This window comes from Microplitis mediator, chromosome 4 (genome assembly GCF_029852145.1).
Source record: "Microplitis mediator isolate UGA2020A chromosome 4, iyMicMedi2.1, whole genome shotgun sequence".
NCBI classification, from domain to species: domain Eukaryota; kingdom Metazoa; phylum Arthropoda; class Insecta; order Hymenoptera; family Braconidae; genus Microplitis; species Microplitis mediator.
Window position 1 is genome coordinate 12597278 of NC_079972.1, and position 23769 is coordinate 12621046.

Below are 23769 nucleotides of genomic sequence, written 5' to 3' on the forward strand. Positions count from 1 at the left end.
GTGTAAATATTTAATTAAGGTCATATGATAATTAGACTGCATTGTTTTAATGGCAAGTTTGTGGTGGAAAGGTATGCAATTAGAAAGTGAATTATTTGAATTGTTTTTTTTTTCCAGTGTTTAAATATGACGTTAATGACATTTAAATTGTTTTGTTTGTTTAGAATTGCGGGAATTTTTAAAATAAATTTATTAGTTGTTACTCATGCTGACAAAAATATTTATTGGAGTATGATTAATTTTAATAGGAAATATTGAATTATATTTTTTAATCATGATTTCGATAAATTTATTATGGAATTAAAATAATTAATTCGTAGAAAAAAATATTACGATTATAAAATTATTTTATTAAGGCGATCTGATGTGATATTGAAATTTTTTAAATATTTCAAATACTGGTAAAAACTATGGGTTAATTTAAATATTTTACTAAGGCGGGAAATTCAAATTTACACAATAATAACAGTTGGAAATATTAAAAATAATTATTTATAAATACTGTACTGTAGTAAAAATTTTGAGAAAATTTTCTAATAAATAATTTATGGAAATTATTAATAGAATTAATTATTTAATTAAGGTCTTTATTAATTATTATAATTGTTAAATTATTTTATTAATATGATCTGATGTGACATTAAAATTTTTCAAATATTTCAAATCCAGGTAAAAACTATGGGTTAATTTAAATTGTTTATTCACGCGGGAAATTCAAATTTACGCAATAATAACAATTGAAAATATTAAAAATAATCATTTATAAATATTGTACTGTAGTAAAAATTTTGAGAAAATTTTCTAATAAATAATTTATGAAAATTATTCATAGAATTAATTATTTAATTAAGATGTTAATTAATTATTATAATCGTAAAGTTATTTTATTAATGTGATCTAAAGTGATGTCATTGTTTTAAAAATATTTTAAATACGAGAAAAATCTACAGGTTTAATTTAAACTTTTTTTAAATAAAGGCGGGAAATTTAAATTTTCAAAATAATAATTTATGGAAATTATTCATAGAATGAATTATTTAGTTACGTTAAAAAATTATTATTATTGTTATTGTAAGTATGATATCATAATAAATAAAATTATTGAGAAATAAATATAAAAGTTTTTATTGATTGGAGTTTTGAGAAAAGTGTGTAAAGTCTAAGAAGTTTTAAATATATAATTGTAGTGTCGGAAGAACGGCAATAGACCTGATGGCAAAAGGCAAAAAATAAAGGAATAGAGAAATAAAGTATTAAATGTATGATAATATAAAAAGAAAAGTGATAAATATAAAAGGATGGTGTTTTAAAATAACGCAATCGAGTTCCATGTGACTAAACCCCACGTAGCATTCTTGTCTGTCTCTAAATATAGATCTACTCATGATTGGTATATACAGAGGCACTCGTAACAAGTTTACTGATGTGTAAGTAAAGAGAACGAGATACTTCTATTCGACATATACTTGTATGTAGGTATATAGATCTTGATTGCGATGTAAAAAAATTTTTTTTTATTCATCAACGTCATGTTATAATCGCGGATTGATAATATTTAATTAGACGATTCAAATTATAACTACTTATATATTTTCACTTATGCAATAACGTTTAAATATATACATAAGTAGTGAATTGTTTTATTAATTAATAAATAAAAAATTAATTTCCGTTAATTAAAATTTATATTTCACAATAAAATATTTAATGCGTGGGAAAAATATCACCGGGTCATTAAAGAATAAAATAAAAATCCGAGAATTGTGAAGTAACTAAAATAAAATTACTTTGTAATTTCAATTAATCGAGACATTAAAAAAGGATAAAAGATACAATTCGTTAACGATTTCAGGGAAATATGTCCAGTATCTCAAAATCCGATCAATAAAAATAAATTATTACAGTTAACTCAATTTATTTTAATTATTGTTTTATATTTTTAATTCACTTGTAAATAGTTACAATTTTTTAAAATTAATTACCAGTTTAAATTCAATTAATTCTCAGTAGCTATTAAAGTAAAATGACTATTTTTTTCTAAATAAATTTAAAAAAAATCAGTGACCTATATTCGTATTAATGGCTAGTTTTGTCAAGGTCGAGCGAGCATTTCCGTGTCCGATCGTTGACGAGATATCCTAGAGTTGCTGTCAGAAAGCTAATCGTTTAAACATTTCTAGGAAGTACTTTACCAACTTTTAATGTATCACTACTGGGTATTTTTAACTGATACTGCAGCTAATTGACATTATTATCTATATATATATAAAATATTAATATAAATGTTTATTGGATTTCGAAAGAAAAAAGTTTTTCTTAAAATATATATTTATCTTTTACCAGGAAGTCGAAATTACGGTAACGGAAATGCCGGTAGGGGAATTTTTCGGTTAAAAAGGAAATGGAGAAAACATAAAGCCCCTATAGATCTGAGGAAATGACAATATTGTGCTAAGAATATTTAAAACTAAAAATACAATCCCCGCAAACCATCTGTTAGAATTTTTTTCAAATTTTCCTCACTTTCTATTTACGCGTTTTATTTTTTTTCCGATCGATCGTATGCAGTGTCGCCATAACACGTGGTGTCTATTGACTATTACTGTATATTTAAATATACAAGCATTATCATGTATATATGTATATAAATATGTGATGTATAAAGGTAGGTTGATATATCGCATCATGTGATTGGAGATTTGCGGTGGGAAGTTCCTTGGACAATGGAATGCTGCTCAAGTCTCTCTTGGATTCCAGGTGGTGATCGCGGTATATTTCAACAGACAGAAAATAAGAAACTCAAGAGAATGGAAGTAAATATATATATGTACGTGTACATATACTGTGTTTATATATGTATGTAATAAGAAGAGAAAAAATAATAAAATACGGAGAAAAAAGAAAAATAAATAACCAAAGGAGTATATAAAATACAGTTTACGCTGTTTTTAAATATGTGTAAATATTTTATGTTGCATTAGTATACATATATAATGTATATTGAGATTTACAGATCCGTTTAAAAAATTCGGTCTAAAAATACTACAAAAAAATTCGAGATGTAGAACTTATAAGTTTGAGACAAATCAGAACTCCAAGTTAAACTTTTTGTGAATTTTCGGGATTTAAAAGTACAGATGAGATTTTAAAAACCTGTGCTTACTACATTTTTTTTTTTTCATTCAAAACTTTCAAAATTAGAGATTTTCTGACTTTTGCTGAACGAAGGAAAAATGTAGGAAACATTTTGCGAATTATGTTTTAAAAAAATTATCATCTGGCTCCAAATTCACCCGCGTTAAGTTATAAATCAACTATATTTTTTACTATTAAAATTATAAAAGTTTCCGAGTTGAAATTTAGAGCCTATATAGGCCCTTCTAGCCCGAAATAGATCCGATTGAGAGCCCTGTAGTCCTCTAGCTCCAATTTTGAACTCAGAGCTCCGAACAATCACTGAGAGGTCCGATTTTGAACCTTCAAGTCCGACAATGTTAGTCCCGTAATAAATTTCGATTCATTATAATTAAATTGTTTATGATGATATAAAAAATTAAAGATTTTTTAAAATTAATTGTAAGCATTATTTTTTGAGATGCAACGAAATTTATGTAAAATTTATTATTATTATTATTCCTATATTATTATTAATCTATTATATAAAATTGAATTATTAACAGCATTTGCTATATATTTTGATTGAAATTATTTTAACCATTGTAAATGCAAATAAAATCCAGAGTAACATAGATTGTTATTAATCATAATATTAATAATGCTAATAATATTGATAATATGAATATCATTATTACAATACAAAGGGCTCAGAAGTTCAAAATAGGACCTAATTTTAATTTTCATCAGATCCTATATTGAACCTTAAAGTTCTGAAAACGGAAATTTGCACTTCAGGGACCAAAATTGGACCTAATTTAACAAGCAAACAGACTCTATTTTGAGCCTCCGAAATAGATCCGATTTTAGAAAGTTCAAAATGGGCTCTAAATTTCGACTCAAATTCGACAAAGGTTTAACTCGAAGTTATCCTTTGTTTAAATTTAGAAGTTTTACACAGAAAAAAAAATTCTTGGCGCAAGAAATATTTTACATCAAAAAATTTTAATTCTTCAGAAAGAAGACGAAAATTTCCTTAGGACTAGAAAAAATTATTTCTTGCTCCAAAAAAATTTTTTGAGCCAAGAAATCCTTTTTTTTGCAAACATGTCAAACTTTTTTCGAATAAATTTTTTTTATACCGAGACCTAATGACATTTTCCCTTCACAGAATAATTTATGATACTGAAGTTAGCCAACTTCTGATAATTTTTGGATTTTTTAAAAAACGATAAATTATGAAAAAAAAAATATTTAAAAAAATTGCACTTTTGTAGTCTTTTAAATTTTCTACATGTGCATATTTTTAGTTTTTTTTTCTTCAAATTAAATTGTTCAAAAGAAAATAACAAAATTTTGAATTGTCTGCTAACTTCAGAATTATAATAATTTCCATATTTTTCCAAGTTAATTATTCATCACAATTTTTATACCGCTGTAAATTTTCTCATGTAATTTTATTTAAAAATATTTAAACTGTACACTTATGTATATAGATTGTGATGTATAAAAATTCAGTAGGCTAGTCAGTAGGTCTTGTTTAAAGTATAGAAAGTAATAACAATAAATTGTAGTAAGTAAATAAATAAAATAAAGTACGATAAGTCTTTTAATGTTTAGTTTGTAGAACCATAACGGTTTCAATGTCGTCCAAGTGAATTGCGTGTTAGAAAGTTGTAAAAAATAATAACCCACGTGAAAATTGTTTACTTTTAACTAGTAAATTACCATTTAAATTATTAATTAGCCGCCTAATTAATATTTTATTCAGACGGTATAAATAATTTTGTTATTGGAGTAAATTAAATATAAATTTTATTTTTCGTTAAATTTTATACCCGCGGCTATTTATAGATCAATAATTGTTTTTTCCGAGAAAGATATGTCTGAAACTCATTAAAAGTCATTAACCTAGTTTTAAAAAAATCATTAAGGAGAAACAAAACATGTTTGTAGTTCTAAGTTTCGTAAATAAATTCAGCGTTTATTTGTACGTGGTCTATAATGACCCAGATTACGATAGCAACCAGAAGGTTTTTGGTCGTAAATTATATCATCGCTCATAATAATTAATAATTAATAAAAAAATATGTCATAATTTTTCGATATTCTCTAAGCCGATTAAACTTCAATGTCATTTATTATTCAAAAATTTTTTTCTTTGTCTTCTATGATATAAAATCTATACTTCTATCAAAGTTGAAGTAAAACGCAGCTTGAAATATATACGAATGATAGGTAAAATAACTTATCAAACTCTAATGTTGTATGCAGTTCTTCGGAAACTTTTTTCAGTTCTGGCTAAGCAATTTTTTTCCAATTTATGTTGAGAATAAAAAAGTTTTATATCAGTTCTAAAATAAAAATATAATCTCCATAAAAAAAAAAAATTAACATTCACCGAAGCAATATTTGTTTCTCTGTAAAATAAATTTGAAGACATATCATTCTTCAATAAAAAAACTAATCGGAATTATTTTTTTCCCGAGAAGTAAATCAGATTACGGTGTATTATAAATTTTATAAAACATATCAACGTTGTACAATGCATATATATATATATATAGCAGACTGAAGAGTATTAGCAGACATTAATCAAAAGCTAAAAGCAAAGTTAGTGTAGCAGATGCGGGTTAACATGAGGATTCGCTCCGGGAGAGTTCTCCATACTCACCCGGAGCTCTCAGCTCAGCCAGACAAAACTCACGTGGTCTTGGTCGTCGGTAAGGTTTAGTTGATAAAAAAGATATTCTCGCAAGGCGTTTCGGGGGGTAGTTGCTGAGCCCAGTGATGCCAGTGCAGGGTGGGCGGCCGCGTCTTCTAAGAATCGCGCAGGTCGATCGATCCGAGTAAAGTATACCCGTTGGTCGCTACACCGTCTCTACATCAAAACGCAGATATAGAATAAAAGGGTGGGTTGTATACATATATACGGTATTAAACGCGATGGGCGATGGACAGATATTATGCCGCAGACCGGACCAGGGATTTCATGCCACGTATACTAATACTAATACTAATAATAACAATAATAATTACCAATAACCACTTAGGTTGTAACATTACATTAGGACACGAGCATCAGGCATCGGACTGAGATATAATTCTGATTATTAGGGCTGGGATTAAACAATACGCATACCACTACCATCTACACGTTTAATATTTTTTCTATACATACATACGTACATACACATGTGTGATGTACATTTGTTGGGTATTATCACCGTGACTCTCGCACGAGTGCACGAGTTCCAGGAACTACAACACGACTGCTCTTCGCCGGATCGTGGCGGCTGCATAGGCGTGGCAATAAAGTCTGCTTCTACGGATACAATCCCTACAGTCCACCACATAATGTACTACACACCTATACATACATATATATGTACATATACACAGCATCGCTAAAGGAGATCCAATCTCCGGTATATGGTATCTCTTCTTCCTTTCCCTCATCCTCATCCTCATCCTACTCACTATACACTTATTATATATGTACAGAATAACCGCCTCCTTGAGTTTCCTCTCTACATGTTTAGTTATAAATTTAGTTGTTTTTTACTGTTTATCTTTATCTTTTAAAATTTTCTGTTGCCTTTTCTCCGTTCTCTCGGCAAGTTACAATACATTTATTTTTTTTCTACCAGTCATTTTTACCTTTTTTTTTTTTTTTCAGCTGCTATGCGGAGCACGGTTATTTAAGACGATTTTATCTTTCTGTCTTTTGCTACACACGATGTGGATTATGGATCGACTGCTCGGACAGCAGACAAACGAATACCTTAAAGCTAGAGAACGATAACCCGGGCGTTTACATTTGCTACTACATTTTTTCGAGATGAAACCAACGAGAGTAAAAAAAAATATTTTTTTAATAGAACCACTTTTTATGCTTGAGTTTAGTTTTTTCATCAGTCTAATGGGCGTACTGTAAAAAATTCCGAGTCAATATGGACTTTATTTCAATTTCGAATTCACTTCGTCACTCGGAGTTTCGGAGTTTTTAAAAAATTAACCCGCGTAATTCCTGACTGGAGTTAATTTCATTCACTCCGGATTTAATCTGCGTTCACTCCGAAATTTTTTTCAGTGTAACGAATTATTGTGAGTAATTAATTTTTTTAAAAAATCAAACCGAGGTAAATAAGAAAATTATTAATTACCAGCAGATAATTAAAAAAAATTATTTAGTTTGGTATCGCGATTTGAATAATTTATTTAATTATATATATAAATATGAGATGAAATCGATCGGAGTGAAGTTTTGGGTATCAGGTAAAATTCCCGAGTAAAAAGTGAAATGAATTCCTGAATCCTCCTCAAGTTTAAGTTTTTTATATGTTTCATATAACGTTTTTTAGTTTGTTTTATTATTTTTTATTTTATGTCTAGCTCGCGATGAGCATTTCACTCAACGGCGGGAGAGTGAATTAGAAAGAGAAAGAGAGAAGGAAGATATGAGAGTAGAGAATTGAAGGGAACTTTAAGAGCTCTCGCAAAGCGCAGCTGATTCTCGGAAGGTTTCATGCCCCGTAATCTTTCGCGAATAGACATTTAGTTTTATTTCTCTCAGTGCCCCGTCTGTCCGTTAATCTGCTCTCTTTCTCCTCCGTCCTTTCTCTTATGGTTTAGCTACACCAGAATTACTTTACTTCTAGAAATATGATCCCCCACTGCATCTCGATTGAAACTCAATCTCCGGGTTCCCCTTTTTTATTTTTATTCTATTATACTATTTTTTAATTTATTTATACATCTTTTTAATTCATTTTTGTTACTCTCTTCCTACTATTTATCTTACTCTGTAGCATTTTAGTCAGTATTAAAAACTCGTTTTATTTAAATTCCTGGACACACGAGTCGATTGCAATCTTAACTCGCCTGTCAGTGTCAAAAATAATCGACATTGACAACTAATCATGTTTTTTTTTTGCTTTGAATTAATGAAAAAAATTTATTATTCATTCATTTAATATTTCGAGACATTTGAAAATATATGTGTACCCTGAATTAATTATTTAAATCTATCAATTAAATTTCAAATAATCCAGACATTGAAAAAAAATTTTTTATAAATTATTCATATTTTCAAGATGATCCTGAAGTTGGCAGACAATTAACAATTTTTGAATTTTTTTTTCTACTAATTAATTACAAAAAAAAAAATCTAAAAATATGCACATGCAGAAAATGAAAACATCTATAAGTGCAATTATTTGGAGTATTTTTTTTTTAATTTATCGTTTTTTAAGAATTTAAAAATTAGTAGTCTGCCAAATTATGATATGATCTAGAAGTTAACAGACAATCGGGAATTTTCGGATTTTTTTTTACCGGACATTTAGAAAAAAAAAAAAAAAAACTAAAAAAATGCACTTGTAGAGAATTTAAAAAACTACAGGTGCAATTTTTTCAAATTTTTTTTTTTTATAATTTACTGTCTAAAAAACAATCCAAAAATTATTAGACGTCTGCTAATTATGATACTGAAGTTAGCCGAGGTTTAATAATTTTTTGATTTTTTTTTTAAGCAATAAATTATAAAAAAAAAATACTTGAAAAATTTGCACCTGTAGTTTTGTAAGTTTTCTACGTGTGCATATTTTTATACTTTTTTTTTTTGCAATTGATTTGTTGAAAAAAAAAATCCAAAAAATTTTAATTGTCTGCTAACTTCAGGATCATATTTTCAAGTAACTAAATAATTTTATTTTTTTCCTACAGTTATTTAATCAGATCAAAGATTACATCACGTTATCAAAAGTAATTATCGTTATCTAATTTTTTTTTTTTTTTTAAACCAAATTATCATTTTTCAGCTCCAATCTTAAGAGTACGTAAAGATTGTTATCAATTGTAATTCACGGAATAAAGTTACGTTATCTATCATGGATACATATATGAATTATTTTTATTTATATATATACATATATATTTTTTTTAATGACTAAATACTTATATGGATTATTCTGCATGGAGTTATACGGGTGAGGAGAATATTTAAAGTAGTCTCGTACGGTTTAGTTCATTGACCTTTGCACCTATATATACATATATATACATATATACGGACAATATTCTGTAGCATGTGGGTGTCACTATATAGTCGCCTTTGCTATCTTTATTTTATTTAAATATATTCTTCTATTCTTTCACATTCTTACTATACCTTGGCTTCATATAAATGGAGTTTGATAAATTTATTGTTAATTAAAATGTGTAATAATATTTATGAATGTTTTTTTTTTTTTTTTTCTAGAAAAACAAGATAATATTTAATGAATGTTATATTTTTTCATCTGCTATCGCGGTTAATAATAAATCAAAACTTGAAAGCGACGTATTTGTCTTTAAAAAGATATATCTGAAGATTCCGATGTATGTATGACGATGAAAGTAAATAGTTATATATAAATATATGTATATATACATATATATATAGTTTGAAATTACGTACATATGGCGCCGTAATCTTACTCAGAAATTTATTAAGTCAACATTCGAAGTATAAATAGTTAATAAAAATATTTATCGATTATTTGGTAAAAAAATTTATGAATAAAATTTTTTTATCAATAAATATATATATATATGTATGTTATTATATATTTTGTCTAGAAAATCCTTGATTTTATTATGGAATTAATAATTTTTTAAATCAGAAGTGATAAATTAAATATGATTGCGTATATTATTTTGAATAGAAATTTTTCATTTAAATTTAAATTGAATGGCGGGAAATTACATTAAATTTATTATTAGCTTTTGTTTTATGGTTTTATAAATTACTAGAGAAAATTTGTATTAAAAATTGATTTGTTTTCGCGGTTATTTTGAATGCTTGGATTTAAATTTAAAAAAATAAGATAAATTGTTGCTCGAAAGTCTTAAGATATGAAAGCGTATGATTACGAAGTATATGAGTTGAGGGATAATTATTGCAATGTGTAATTTGTAATTGAGTTCGAGGAAATTTATAAAAAATTTAAGCCCGCCCACAGGAACTCTCCTCTGTATTTTATTTAATCATTACTGAATTTATTTATTACATAAATTCAAAATAAAAAAAATATGTAATGTCAGTCGGTAATTGTAATCCGTTCTTTGTATTATTTTTTATTCAAATTTTTTAAACCGAATAAATATTTGAAAATGCATAAAAAAAAAAATAAATAAATAAATTGATCATAAACATGAGTGTAAATGTAGCAGACAAGACAATTTTCAAATTACATATAAAAAAATTAAACAATTAAATTGATATGATAAAAAAATGCATGTACTGATTTTCGAATTTTCTACCCATTTTTTAATTTTTTTGTTTAAAAAATTTAAAAATTGTCTCATGTCCGCCAACTTTACTCTCATATCATAATGAGTGTGAATGTAGCAGACAAGAGAAAATAAAATTGTTAATAAATAGAGTAAATAATTAATAAAATTAAATTTTTTTAAAATGCGCATTTAAAAAATTTCCAAATTAATAAGTGCATTTTTTAAAATTATTTACTCTGTTTATTTACAATTTTAAATTTGTCTGATGTCTGCTACATTCACACGATCATGAAGTTAGCAGACGTCTAATAATTTTTGGATTTTATTTTAAAGAGTAAAATGTAAAAAAAAAAAATATTTAAAAAAATTGCATGAGTGTGAATGTAGCAGACATCAGACAAATTTAAAATTATAAATAAATAGAGTAAATAATTTAAAAAATAGTATTTAAAAAAATGCACTTATTAATTTTAAAATTTTTTAAATGCGCATTTTTTAAAAATTTAATTTTATTAATTATTTACTCTATTTATTTATAATTTTAAATTTGTCTGATGTCTGCTACATCACACTCATAAAATTTCACTTGTAGTTTTTTAAATTTTCTACATGTGCATATTTTTAGTTTTTTTTTCTTCAAATTTAATTGTTAAAAAAAAAAGTCCAAAAAATTTTAATTGTCTGCTGACTTCAGTATCATACATTCACACTCATAAATTTTAATTTACTATCCAGCAGATAATTTTTTTAACTAAAAATTTTTCTATTAAAAATAAATATCAGTAAAATTTTTTTTTAAAAACAGAAATTCCTCTGGGCGTTTTAAAACTTATTTTTTCATGCCTAATTTTAAAACAGTAAAAATAAAAAATGTATTTTTACTAAAACTCAATGATTTAAAAAAACTTTTTTTATTTCAATGGAAATATTTTTTAAATATTTAAAAATACGTAAATAATCGATCGGTTGTTTTTTAGTTTAAAAATCCAAGGTTACGATATTTATTAAAGACCATACGTGTGTTCTATTTTCTCACGCACGCGTTTTCCTCATTATTATTATCACTGTTTTTTTATCCGCGGGCATGCGGTCTAGTAAAAATAACATGAATAAAAAAAAGTTAAAATTTTTTGATTACAGAAATATTTAAACTACAACTTGCATGCGGTAGAAAAAATAATAAACAAAAAGCCGTAGAGAAAAAAAATCGTCCGGTCGGGTAATAAAAAAAAACGCTTGTAGTAATTCGTAGTAAAAACAGTCAGCTGTTGGTCATACTTGAATGACTATCATCAGCTAAATAAGTTAAATCGTTTGTTTACACGACAAAGTCAATAAAATTTTTTTTTATTGTTTTCAAACAATTGACTGGCTTTAAATTAAATTATATGGATTTTAATGTCCTAGTTTATTAAATAAAGTGATAAAAAAAAATTATATTGGCATAATTATTATTATTATTTACCTCAAGTTGTCAGATGCGATGTAATTCCATATATATTTAGTCATTTGTTTGGTAATTTTATTTTTAATTAATAAAACACTGCATTAGGCGCCAGCAAAAGCGTCGCAATCTGCAATGATCGAGTTTTCGTTGCGATTCAATTGATGTGACAATTTTTTTTTTTCTTGAGAGTTAATTTAAATATTAAAAGCGGTTTGATTTTATTTTTGAAATTGTAAGAGTTTAGAAGCTCTATTATTCATAAATTTATTTATACACTCACTGATTATTACTTTTTAAATCTATAATTATTTTTTTTTGTCAACAAGCTCGAAGTATTTGCGATCAACACAATTCCATACTGATGACGCGGTTGTTTGCCGCGCGGCGGCGGTACTGCTTCTACGCGCGGGAAATTCAAAATTCAAAAATTTCTTTCGTTCCAATTATGACGTTTTCAAACAATTAAATATTTTTAAACTCATCAATGTATTTTTGAATGTCAAATAAAAAGTAATTTCACTAAAAAAATAAATAAAATGACTTTTAATTTTTTGGAGTAAAAAAAACAAATATATAAAAAGAATGAATTTAAATAAATTAATCAGTACACAAACAATTTAAAAATTACGAAAATTGATGTTGTTACATAATAAATAATAATATAATTAAACGAATTAAATTAAATTGAAATTTGTCAGATAAATAACGACGTAATAGAGGGCTTAAAAAAATATAAAAAAATACTGTACGTGTTAATGCGATGATCACTTTCGCCGTAATTGGCACCGGTCCATTATTGAACATCAAGAGACGGTGCACACACGTATGTATTTATATAAATATATACTCTACGAATATATATATCCTGGAACTGATTAATTTAATGCAAATTACCCGGTCGAGCCGAGTTTCCGCGTACGGCTTTGTATTCATTCCTCTTTCTACATACTCTTGTTATATCCTGGGCTGCACACATCGCACATTAGCGTGCATGCTCGGTTACAAACAACATTGACAAATTTCTAGGTAGCAACACACATTAATGATGTCCGTACTTTTATCATGATTTTCCCATCATGCCAGCTGCTGCACTAACTGTCTTTTAATATTAAAATATTGATCGGGAGATCAGTCTGCATTTTACGCGTCGGTCTGTCTGCGTGAAACTTCCTTCCATATATGTATAAAAAAAAATATATATATACATATATATGATAAATGCGGTAGATACTTTAGATACAAGTATAGCCGATGGATAACGTGATTCATATGAATCAATTAATAACTGGAATTCTCCTTATCTATTTTTTTTTGTTTAATAATTATGTAGGTTACCTATCTTTATATTTATGTACACTATATATTATATAGATATAAATCGATGTATATATAGATAGTGATACAAATGACTCAATGTATTTTTGCATGATCTGATAGTAGTAATAATAATAATAGAAAATGCGATAATGCTTGTGAAAAATATATAATAGCACACCAGAGTACACAACCGATGGGATGATACGTGGGTGTATAATAGACTAGTACTAGGAAATAATTCAAACAACTGTCAGAATAGTATTCTTATAACATTAAACGAGTTTGTCACGATAGATAAAATAAAACAATTCATATGAACAATGTAAACAAGGCGTTGGGGTGATGGTTATTTAATTTATACAACCGCGGGAATTAAATTATTCAAATTTCATGCGTACTTTTAAATCGTCCCGCGTAGGATTCAAGTTGAATTGGCACGTGGGTGCATAAATGTCATTTTAATTTTAATTAATTTTCTTCGAAGATGATTATCAGTTTTTTATTTAAAAGTAATGGAAATTGTTCGCGGGAAGTTTGAATTATAAAGTCTGTGTCAAGTCTTTATCATATAGATCATGCCACATGCCCTCTAAAGTCTGATGGGTGAGTGAGCTTTCATTGAGTGATTTCTCGGTAGCTCCAAAGTGCCCGATGACATGTCCACGAGTGCTGTGTGTTTAACTTCATTATAAAGTCCACGCGCACTACCAATACAACACAGCCCACATATAATGTCATAATATTGTATATATACATATATATGTATGTATATAAAAGAATACGAGTTGGAAGTATAGTAGGATGTTGGAGTAAACGTATACGCGTCAGTATATGTAGTAAAAGTAAGAGTAGGAGTAGGAACAGGACGTAGAACGTTGGGTTTCTGTATTATAAAAAATAAAAATTTTATATATATATGTATATACATAAGGGTTAAAAGGAAGGAAGACACGTATAACTTTTGCGTGATCACCTGTGTGTTAACGAGTGAGCCATTTCCGTTCTTCTTTTCTTCTTCGAAACAATTTGTCCCAACGACAGGCCATCTTATTATTTAATTATTTACTCAGTTATTATACGCATGCGCATTGTTAATTTTTTTTTTATTTTATCTTATTTTTTTAAAGAAGAAATAAAAAAAATAAAAATTACACCGGAACAATTGACATTTATGAAGATTATTATTATCACAATTATATGTAATATTTGTTATTAAATTATATGGAGGACATGTGTATGTAGAAAAATATATAATTACATATGAGCAAAGTGATTTATTGTGGGAATTTTAAATGCGTATATTTTAATGTCTTCTTGTATGGGTATAATTTGCGGAAAGAAGAAATAAATAAATATGTATTATGGATATGCATACTTATATATGTATGAGAAACAATGGGGAGTTTTTATTAGCCCACGTGTTACAGGAATTGTGAAAGTATCAAGGAATTATTGTAAGGTTGTGTATATTTTGTCACGTGATTTCTCGGGAGATGACTAATAATTACATAAAAATGTACATAAATCTCGTTCTGAAGAAATACTTATACAGAGAAAGAAAGAAGGAAGGAAAGGCATAAAAAAATAAAAATATTTTTTCCCATTTGAAGAATCTTAGAAATTCAAAATCTGAGAATCAATTTTTAAAAGAATTTTAAAAAAACAGTTTGCCATCTTACATCATAATCCTTTCTGAGAAGTTAAATAAACAAAAGATAGGTGATTTAACATGTGAATAGACTGTTGTTGTCCATCAGTGAGTCGATATTAATGTAGAGAATAATAAAAAGAGCATACAAGAAGCTAAAGATGAAGAATTAAAATAAGAGGCAGAAGATGATGAAGAAGAAAAATACCAAGAAGATAATATATATAAAAGAGTAGAGACTAGTTTTGAGAGGAGCATTGTAAGGCCCGTGGTTTGGCTGTTGGACGCATCTGTCGAGACGTCCATTGAGAGATTTCGTGGAAGTTGAAAACCGGAGGGAAGCCTTTATTCAAATCAGGCCCACATCTGCTGCTCTTAAGAGTAGGATAGTTATTTCTCACACACTTTTCTACTACATTTTACATATATAACATATATGGAATTATAGTATCTATATATATATATATACATGTAGGACGCATATATACTTGTAGTGATGACTAAAACAACTAAACCGAACCCTGCGAGATCTATACGCATATCGACAATAAATAACTGTTTAAATTAAACAAGAGAAAGACTGTCAAATAAATCACACTCTAACGAGAAAAGAGCAAAAATAAAAGAGTAAAAAAAACCGGGGTATAGACGAGTATGAAATGTAGCCAAAAATAAATACGTGATTAATGTACACACGTGAATTCTTGAAAACGCCAGAGGGCTGACAGGTTGTTGCATTGCATGTAATGGTAAGAGCGTACAAAGAATGGAAGAGGATGTGATGGAAACAGGCTAATTACTCAGAACAAGTAATCAAACCATATAAGTATAAGTGCATCAAAAACCAATTTCGACTGAAACATCTGCCGTTTCTTTTTTCCTTTGTACGGGTTTTTACTTTTATTTTTATTGTTATTACTTTTTTTTAAATGTACTTAACATATATCACGCGCTCGCGATAATGCCACAGCTGGACTGTGAATGCAGTTCGTACCATACGATGTTTAATTCGACATTTCTCAAAAATTAAACTACTCCCTCTAAATAAAAGCTGTGTACCTGGAACAGTTTATTCAGGGAAACAAAACGCGTGAACACCCGGCTAAGAGTTTGGAGTGAGTTGGGTAGTGACATCCTGCAGGCTGCAGCTTTTAAAATTTCCGAGAAAATTCATATTAATCATCTGCGTTTTTAAATTTTAAATATATGAATTATACTTGCCAGTGCACGATAACAATATTTTTGAGTATTTTTAAATACTTGATAACTGCTACGTTTTGTTTCACGATGGGAAATTTCCAAAGCTTTAAAAGTATATTTTTATACTGATAAATCATTTAATTTTTTTATGATTGCTTCATTACGATGAACAACAAGAGTAAAAATATAATAAGTCGTAAATGAATGAACGAGGGAAAAGTTGTAAAAGTCAAAAATATATATCCTTTGTAAGTCTATTGGTTCCATTGACATAAAAAAATTATTTATCAAATTTTAATAGCGATATAACTGTTGAAAGCCATTGAAAAAGTACAGTAGTTACTATAACTCGGACAGAAAAATAACTTTATTTTGTTTAAAATCAGTGCGATAAAAAATTGAGAAAATGTCATCCGGAATTTCACTTTTATTTTTGGGTGAAATCGTTATCTCCTTGCTATTATTTGTTGATTCATCGCTTATGTCCAAACTTAATGAATATCTCTATCATCAATGTGCTGATGACAACGATCTTGTAAGTGGTTATAATAATAAGCTATTTTTAATAAAATGAGTTTTGTAAATATTTTCTTAAATTTTGAATAGTGTAATCCTGCTTACAAGGCACCATGTTGTAATCAAAGTCTAGTGTGTAAATTGGTCGATAGTTATAACCAATTTAAATGTACTGATAGGGGTATGTAGTTAATTGAGTATGGAAAGAAATTGAATCTGCATAGAGAAATTATATTCTTGTTTGAAATACTATGGTGTCATGGTAAAGCCGGACCACGTTGGCCACCTGACGAAAATTGAAATAAACACAAGCAAAAATTACTATTGAGTTATGTCGAGCAAGTGTGCGCAATATTGTTTATTTCGGACTAAAATGCATGGGTTTGCGCACACTGACCGACTGCACACACTTGTCCCATATGACTAGCCATGTTAAAATACGATACCCGAGTCAAAAAACAAATTCGGATTCAAGTCTCAAAGCTCTCAATGAGGTTTTTGAGGATCAATTTAGAATTTTAAGATTGACGACGGGATAAAAAGTCATCCTAGTTTAGTCCTCAAAGTAGTAGTTACGACCAATTTTACCACTTTGAGGACTAAACTGGAATACGTAATCTGGATTAGAGCTTTAAAATATTCAAAACATACAGGGATAATTTTATCCACATTTTTGAACCTCAAAGTCTCATTCGACATATTCTTTCCCCTCCCTTTCCTATCTAAAATTTTTAAAAGTCCGAACTAAAACTTTTCATTTGTTGAGGATTTTGAGATCTTAGTTATAATTTAAAATCGACACTCTCTAAACATGAATAAGTGAGATAAGTGAATATTCACTAATTCTAAGTACCAACGGAACCACTTTTTGAAATGAGTGGTTCGGTTTGCACCTGGAATTAGTGAATATTCACTTATCTCACTTATTCATGTTTAGAGAGTAAATTATTCGCATTTAGACCTCATTGTTCTCATTGAAGATTTTGAGTATTAAAGTAGAGTTACTTTCGTGGCGGCAAATAAAACATTAAAAGAATTGAGGCTTTTGAGGACTAAAATGGAATTTGTTCTTTGACTCGGGTAGTTACAATAATTCAGCCATACTCTTACAGATTTGAAACAGTGTAAATAGTGACTACTTACTGTTTACTAGTGAACAGTACGTCACTAATTCAAATGGTTGTATACTTTTATAACTGATGCCAAATAGTGATTTTGATTAATTCGTTTTTAAAGAGTAGTAATTTTCGAATGTTTATTTCAATTTCTCTAGGTGACCAACACGCTCCAGCTATACCATGACACCATACACAGAAAAAACAGATATCTTGAGTCAAGAAAATATTTTTGAAGACAAACGTTTTCGGGAACCAAGTCAAGATTTTCTTGAGCCAAGAGAATTCGTCTTGGTTGGAGAAGATTTTTACTTTATCTCAGAAAATTTAGGTCGCCAAAAAAATTTTCTTGAATCAAGAATATTTACCTTCAGTCGAGAATTTTTTTTTTTTGTGTGTAGCATTCCTTACAAGAATAATTTCTCCATGTACACTTTTTGTACTTTAGTAAACGATTATTACATTTCAAAATGCGTTGTTATAGTATTTTTTATCTGCATTTCAGCACAATTGGGTCAATTTTGTAAAACTGATAACGATTGCAAGTATATACCGCATGCAGAATGTTCATTAAGAAATAGATGTGTTTGTAAGGTCAGTATTGTCGTAGACAATAATGTAATATGTGGACTACCGTTAGGCGAGATTTGTAAGGATCAAGAATCATGTGGTCCCGATAATTCTATTTGTTTTGATAACAGATGTGAATGCAATGACGGCTATTTACCATTAAATAATCGTCGTTGTTTGCCAAGCAAGTATATTAATGGTTGAAACAATAATTTTATTTTTTGTTAGAGAGATTTTTATTAATTTTATACTATTGCAGTATTGTTAGACACTTATTGTGAAAATAATGAAGATTGTAGAGCTCTAAAAAATGCAGAGTGTTCTAAGGAAAATATTTGTACTTGTAAATTAAATACAACTCAAATAAATTCCATAAGATGTAAGCCCGACATAAATTTTGTGTGCAAAACCAATCGTCAATGCGAGGAAAATGCACTTTGTATTGAAAATAAATGTCAATGCATGCCTAAATTTAGATATAATCTAAATCACGAATGTGTTCCAGGTGAGTAAATACACAATTAGCATATAAAAATACTGATGCAAAAATTAATGTAATAATTAAACCATTTTTTTTGCATATCAGCTTTTTTGGGAATGAAGTGCGAACATGATAGAAACTGTAGTGAATTAATGGAACATACGATGTGTTCTGAAGATAAAAAATGTGTATGCGATGATATGTCTAATCCCGTAGGAGATTCTGAGTGTGAGTCAGTTATACAGAGTGTTTGTGCCAACAGTAATATATGTACGGACGATTTTATTTATTGTGTCGATGATAAATGTTATTGTAGACCTAATTATGTTTATCAAGAATCAAAGTGTGTCCGTGAAGAGGAATAATTAAGTACATTTCTTGTAATAAATATACTGATTGTTACATTATGAGAATATCCTAATCATAAATGCAACGAATTTGTTTTATTACTTGATTCGAATAAATATATTTTATCTACAGACTGGTATTCATTAATTTTTCATTGGTAACATATTTGCACGCCTCATAATTTAAGTTTACACTAAAAAATTAGCGGAGTGAACGCAGATTAAATCTGAAGTGGATCCACGATACGAAGCGGGTGACTGTTTGTTTATTTAATTCCCTCGGAGCGAAATTTACTCCAAAGAGGAGTTTATTTTAATATTCAAACTCCGAGTGAATGCTGATTTAAATAAAATCCAGACATTTTTTAAACTGATATATTATCTACGCACATAAACAATTTCTGTAATTACGGCACTGACGATACTAATCGCCTGTACATCGATTTTACAATTTTAACATTAATAATAGAATTTTTTTATAAAACGAATAAAACAAAAAACTATCTTGGGAAAAAAATTATCGTTAATTTTTTTATTAGCTGAGCAATATAATAAAAATAGAAATTAAAAATAAAAAAAGAAATTAAAAATAATCTTTGACTGAATTGCTTCTAGTTTTCAAAAATAAATTCAATTATCAAGTAGTTAGTCGACGTGGAAGTTTTATTGGAATAATACTTTTTATATTTCAAAAGTAAAACAGAAATTTATTTATTAAAAATCGGAATAAAATACTGAAATTTTTGAAACAAAGATATACATTACATTCGAATCTTATATCACAACCAGATAATCTAAAAATGTCTTTAGTCGTAATTCTATTTTTGTTTTTAAGCGAAACTTTTTTTTCGTTTATGGTATTCGCTAATCCATCGATATTAGAAAATAATGGAAATCCTGATTATAAATGTGCTATTAAAAATGAATTCGTAAGCATTATCTTTAAAAAATGTCTTATATTTTGTATCGGAAACAGTCGATGTACAAAGAGATAGTTAAGAAGTTTATTTACTATTATTATTTTCTTTACTTTAGTGTATTCCTGATTACCAAAACCCATGCTGTCATGCGCATCTTGAATGCAAATTAACATTTCCAGGTGGTTTTTTTAAATGTATTGATAAAGGTAAATTGGCTATCAAGTAAAATAAAAAATCATTAATCTTCTTATTAAATCCTTCTCATAACCGTAAAAACTTACGTAAACAAATTTGCTATTTCTTACTTTAGTGCGATTAGGACAACCTTGTAATAACGATAATGAATGTTTTTTCATAAGAAATGCAATTTGTTCTGAAGAATTAAAAAAATGTGATTGCAAATCAAATTATGTACCAGAAATGGGTTTAATATGCGCCCCATTATTGGATGAAAGTTGTAAAAATAATGAATTATGTGAAACTAAAAATTCTATTTGCATTAACAATCGATGTCAATGCAAAGCTAATTATCTCAAAAAATCTAACAATCAATGTCTGAGAAGTAAGTATATGATTTTCTTTTATTTTTGAGACTTTGATTTTTATTTTTACTTTTATATATATACTTATAGTAGTAATAGGAAGTTATTGCGAAAATGATACAATCTGCGAAACTATAAATTATGCGAAATGTTCAAAAGATAAAGTATGTACTTGTACGCGAAACGCCGTAGCATTAGACCCAACAAAATGTATCCTGATTTATGATTTAGTATGTTGGACAACTAATGATTGCCCGGCGGAAAATTCTATCTGTGTTGATCATAAATGTCAATGTAAACCAAACTTTGTACTTGAATCCTATGTTCAATGTGTCCCATGTGAGTGAGATTATATTTTTCAAAAATAAAAAACTACTTTTGATTATATTAAATACATATTTTATAACAATACTATTGGTCTAGCTTATTTGGGAATGACTTGTAAATCCGATTTCGACTGTACTAAATTTATGCTTCATACTGTATGTTCCAAAAATAAAAAATGCGCATGTGAACCTTTATATTACCGTGTAACAAACAGAATGTGCTCTCCAATTACCGAAAGTCTAGAGAGCAACCCACTGATTTTGAAGGGTATTTCTATTTGTGTTAATGATAATTGTCAATGCAAACCTAAATTTGTGTACAATGGGTCAGCGTGCGTCCCATGTAAGTGTAAAAGTTGTTATGAAGCTATTAGATTTATAAGAAAAAAAGGGTAATCGAAAAAATAATTTCATTTTTTAAAAAAATGTTACTAAATATAATTAAATTTTTTCAGTAATTCTAGGAGAACCGTGCAAAAGTTACGAAGATTGCAAAGCAGTAGAATTTGCAGACTGCTCAGTAAACAAGGTGTGCGTTTGTGGACAAAGCTTTGTTGCTCTAAATGAAACAACTTGTAGACCCCTCATAGGTGGATTTTGTTTATCAAATAAAGATTGTTTAACTGACAATTCAATGTGCTTTGATGAATTTTGTCAATGCAAACCAAACTTTACGTCTCTGTCTGATTATGACAAATGTGTGCCAAATAAATTTGAAAATTAGTATAAATTCCTGGAAAGATTAATCATAGGTATAAAGAATAGTAGCATATGTGATTTTTATCTCCATACGTCATTATGTTAAACTGAATGAGTGTAAATGTAACAGACATGAGACAATTTATAAATTTTAAGTAAATAAATAAAAAAATTAAAATAATAAAATTTTTAAAAATGCGCGCACTGATTTTTCATTTATCTAAACACGCATTTTTAAAATTTTTTTTTCTGCTTACATTTTATTTCTTTATTCCAAAATTCAAAAAATCTCCACTTGTTACACTGTAAAAAATTCCCAGTAAATTTGACTATGGGTGCATAGTAACACCGGACTATAAGAAAACTGATTCAAAATTTACAAGTGTCCCATAGTAAACGTCTGCGCAGAATACAAGATTGGGCCTATGCGCATACGTTTACTATTGGACACTTGTAAATTTTGAATCAGTTTTCTTATAGTCCGGTGTTACTATGCACCCATAGTAAAATTTTTTGGGAATTTTTCACAGTGTAATTACATTCACACTCATTGATCTGAAGAATTTTCCGTAAAGATTATATTTATCTCTTAATTGTTATGCACATGTGTAATTGTAGATACTGATAAAAATTCATCAAGAATTTTCATATTCATGCTAAAAATAAATTTTTCAAAATATTGTAACCACTCAAAAAATAAATCTGCTAATAATATATGTATTACTTGCGGTTTTTTAAAAAAATAATTCGTTTACTATATGAAATTTTTTTTCTGTCAAAATAAATAATGAATGAACTCATCATGTCTATCAAACCATCACAAATAATCGGCCATTAGTGAAATTTTAAGTTTTTTAGTCACATCACGAAAATAGTTTCTAAGACATCATCATCATCGGAGGTTTAGCCGAAGATTTGAGTTAATGTCTCCAAAAGCCCACAAGAATGGAATAATGAAAGATAGAGGGGAACTTAATCGCCGAACAGACAAGAGATGAGACAATAAGACGTATATATTCCAGCGATCGCGGGAACTTGAGACCGGTGTGATCGTTTACACGGAAATTGTAGGCGGTCTTTTAGCTTTTCTGCGATTCCAATCGACGCTACATCCTGTAGTATGATCATGACCACGACGCAAGATGGTTTTTTTTACCACTCTATTAGATAACCACAAGCTATACTTATAGAAATATCAATTTTTACCGTAGAAAATTTATCATAATCTCAAAATTATATAGTTTATATGATAGAGATATATTTTGATTTTTTAAATCAAATCTAGACTACGGATGTTTACAAGAGAATGCTCGTCTGTATGATCTCATTAACAAAATTTTCAACATGCAGATATAATTTTGGTGATTCTGTCATTTCATATCCTATATACATTAGAGAGAGTGTGTTACGTATTTCTAAGAAGAATGTTCCATAAATAGCTACGTGAAGATTCAGCGGGTGTACTACCTGGAATCACGGGTCTTATGTTCCCTCCACACTAGATTAGTAGACTGAGAAGAGTCGATTGAGTCATGCGAGCAAGTGGGAATAAGAGACGAGCTAAAATTTTTTTTATTTTAATTTCACTTTAATATAAAAGAAATAGAATTAAATAGAAAGGGATCTGAACGAAAAAATAAACCACGACCTCTCGATGACGATGTTACACATCAATGCGAGACAGGAATTTAAGACTTGTTCGTGCTTGTATCGGTAGGTCATCCAGGTCTAAATAAACGCGTTCATGTTCTATAGAAGCCTTTATTTATAAGATTTCGCCGAATTGCGCTAATCAAATTACCGATTTATGAGTAAACAGCCAGAGTTTATTATAAATTAATATTTCATCGCTACATAAGTGCAGACATCATAGAGATTTTTAAAAAATATTTTTTTATGGTTCAGCCTATTTTTTAATGGTGTCAGTAGAGCAAGTAATAGAGCGTGACCCTGTCATATGTTAGCCCGCCCGCGAATCGCGAGTCGAATAAAATTTACACTGTAAAAAATCGGGAGTACACTCAGAAAATTAAGTAATTGTGTTTATTATCCTAAATTTTTAATTCCAATCATCTAGAATGATTCGAAAGTTTTTAAATGAAAAGATAGTTAGTGTTATAATTTTTTTTAATAGAGATTATAATATCAGGATGGTAACGGTTATTATCAGGATGGTAACAATTACCATCAAGATGATTACAGTTACTATCAGGGATTGTAATTAATATTATTACGATCTAGATGATTTA

General features: G+C 28.3%; 3 protein-coding genes across 4 annotated transcripts in view; 2 read left to right on the plus strand and 1 right to left on the minus strand.

The window, feature by feature from the left end:
* The window catches only part of LOC130666881 (probable serine/threonine-protein kinase ndrD), a 53450-nt gene that overhangs the window by 14528 nt on the left and 15153 nt on the right, over positions 1-23769 (minus strand). Inside the window, exon 1 of one of the 2 annotated variants that reach the window (XM_057468203.1) lies at positions 11858-12181. The exons of the other annotated variant lie outside the window; for it this stretch is intronic. The gene's annotated coding sequence lies outside the window, so the exon portion shown is untranslated. Of the gene's footprint in view, positions 1-11857; positions 12182-23769 lie in introns of those variants that run through there. 2 annotated transcript variants of the gene reach the window in all.
* Positions 14298-18409, plus strand: LOC130667229 (uncharacterized). The gene is made up of 3 exons (XM_057468724.1): positions 14298-16539; positions 16611-16701; positions 18141-18409. The coding sequence occupies exons 1-3, from the start codon at positions 16411-16413 to the stop codon at positions 18407-18409; spliced, it is 489 nt and encodes a 162-aa protein (XP_057324707.1). The 5' UTR covers positions 14298-16410.
* LOC130667230 (prion-like-(Q/N-rich) domain-bearing protein 25) lies at positions 19888-21545 on the plus strand. Its single transcript, XM_057468725.1, has 6 exons — positions 19888-19962; positions 20069-20159; positions 20264-20515; positions 20586-20834; positions 20919-21164; positions 21277-21545. The coding sequence occupies exons 1-6, from the start codon at positions 19888-19890 to the stop codon at positions 21543-21545; spliced, it is 1182 nt and encodes a 393-aa protein (XP_057324708.1).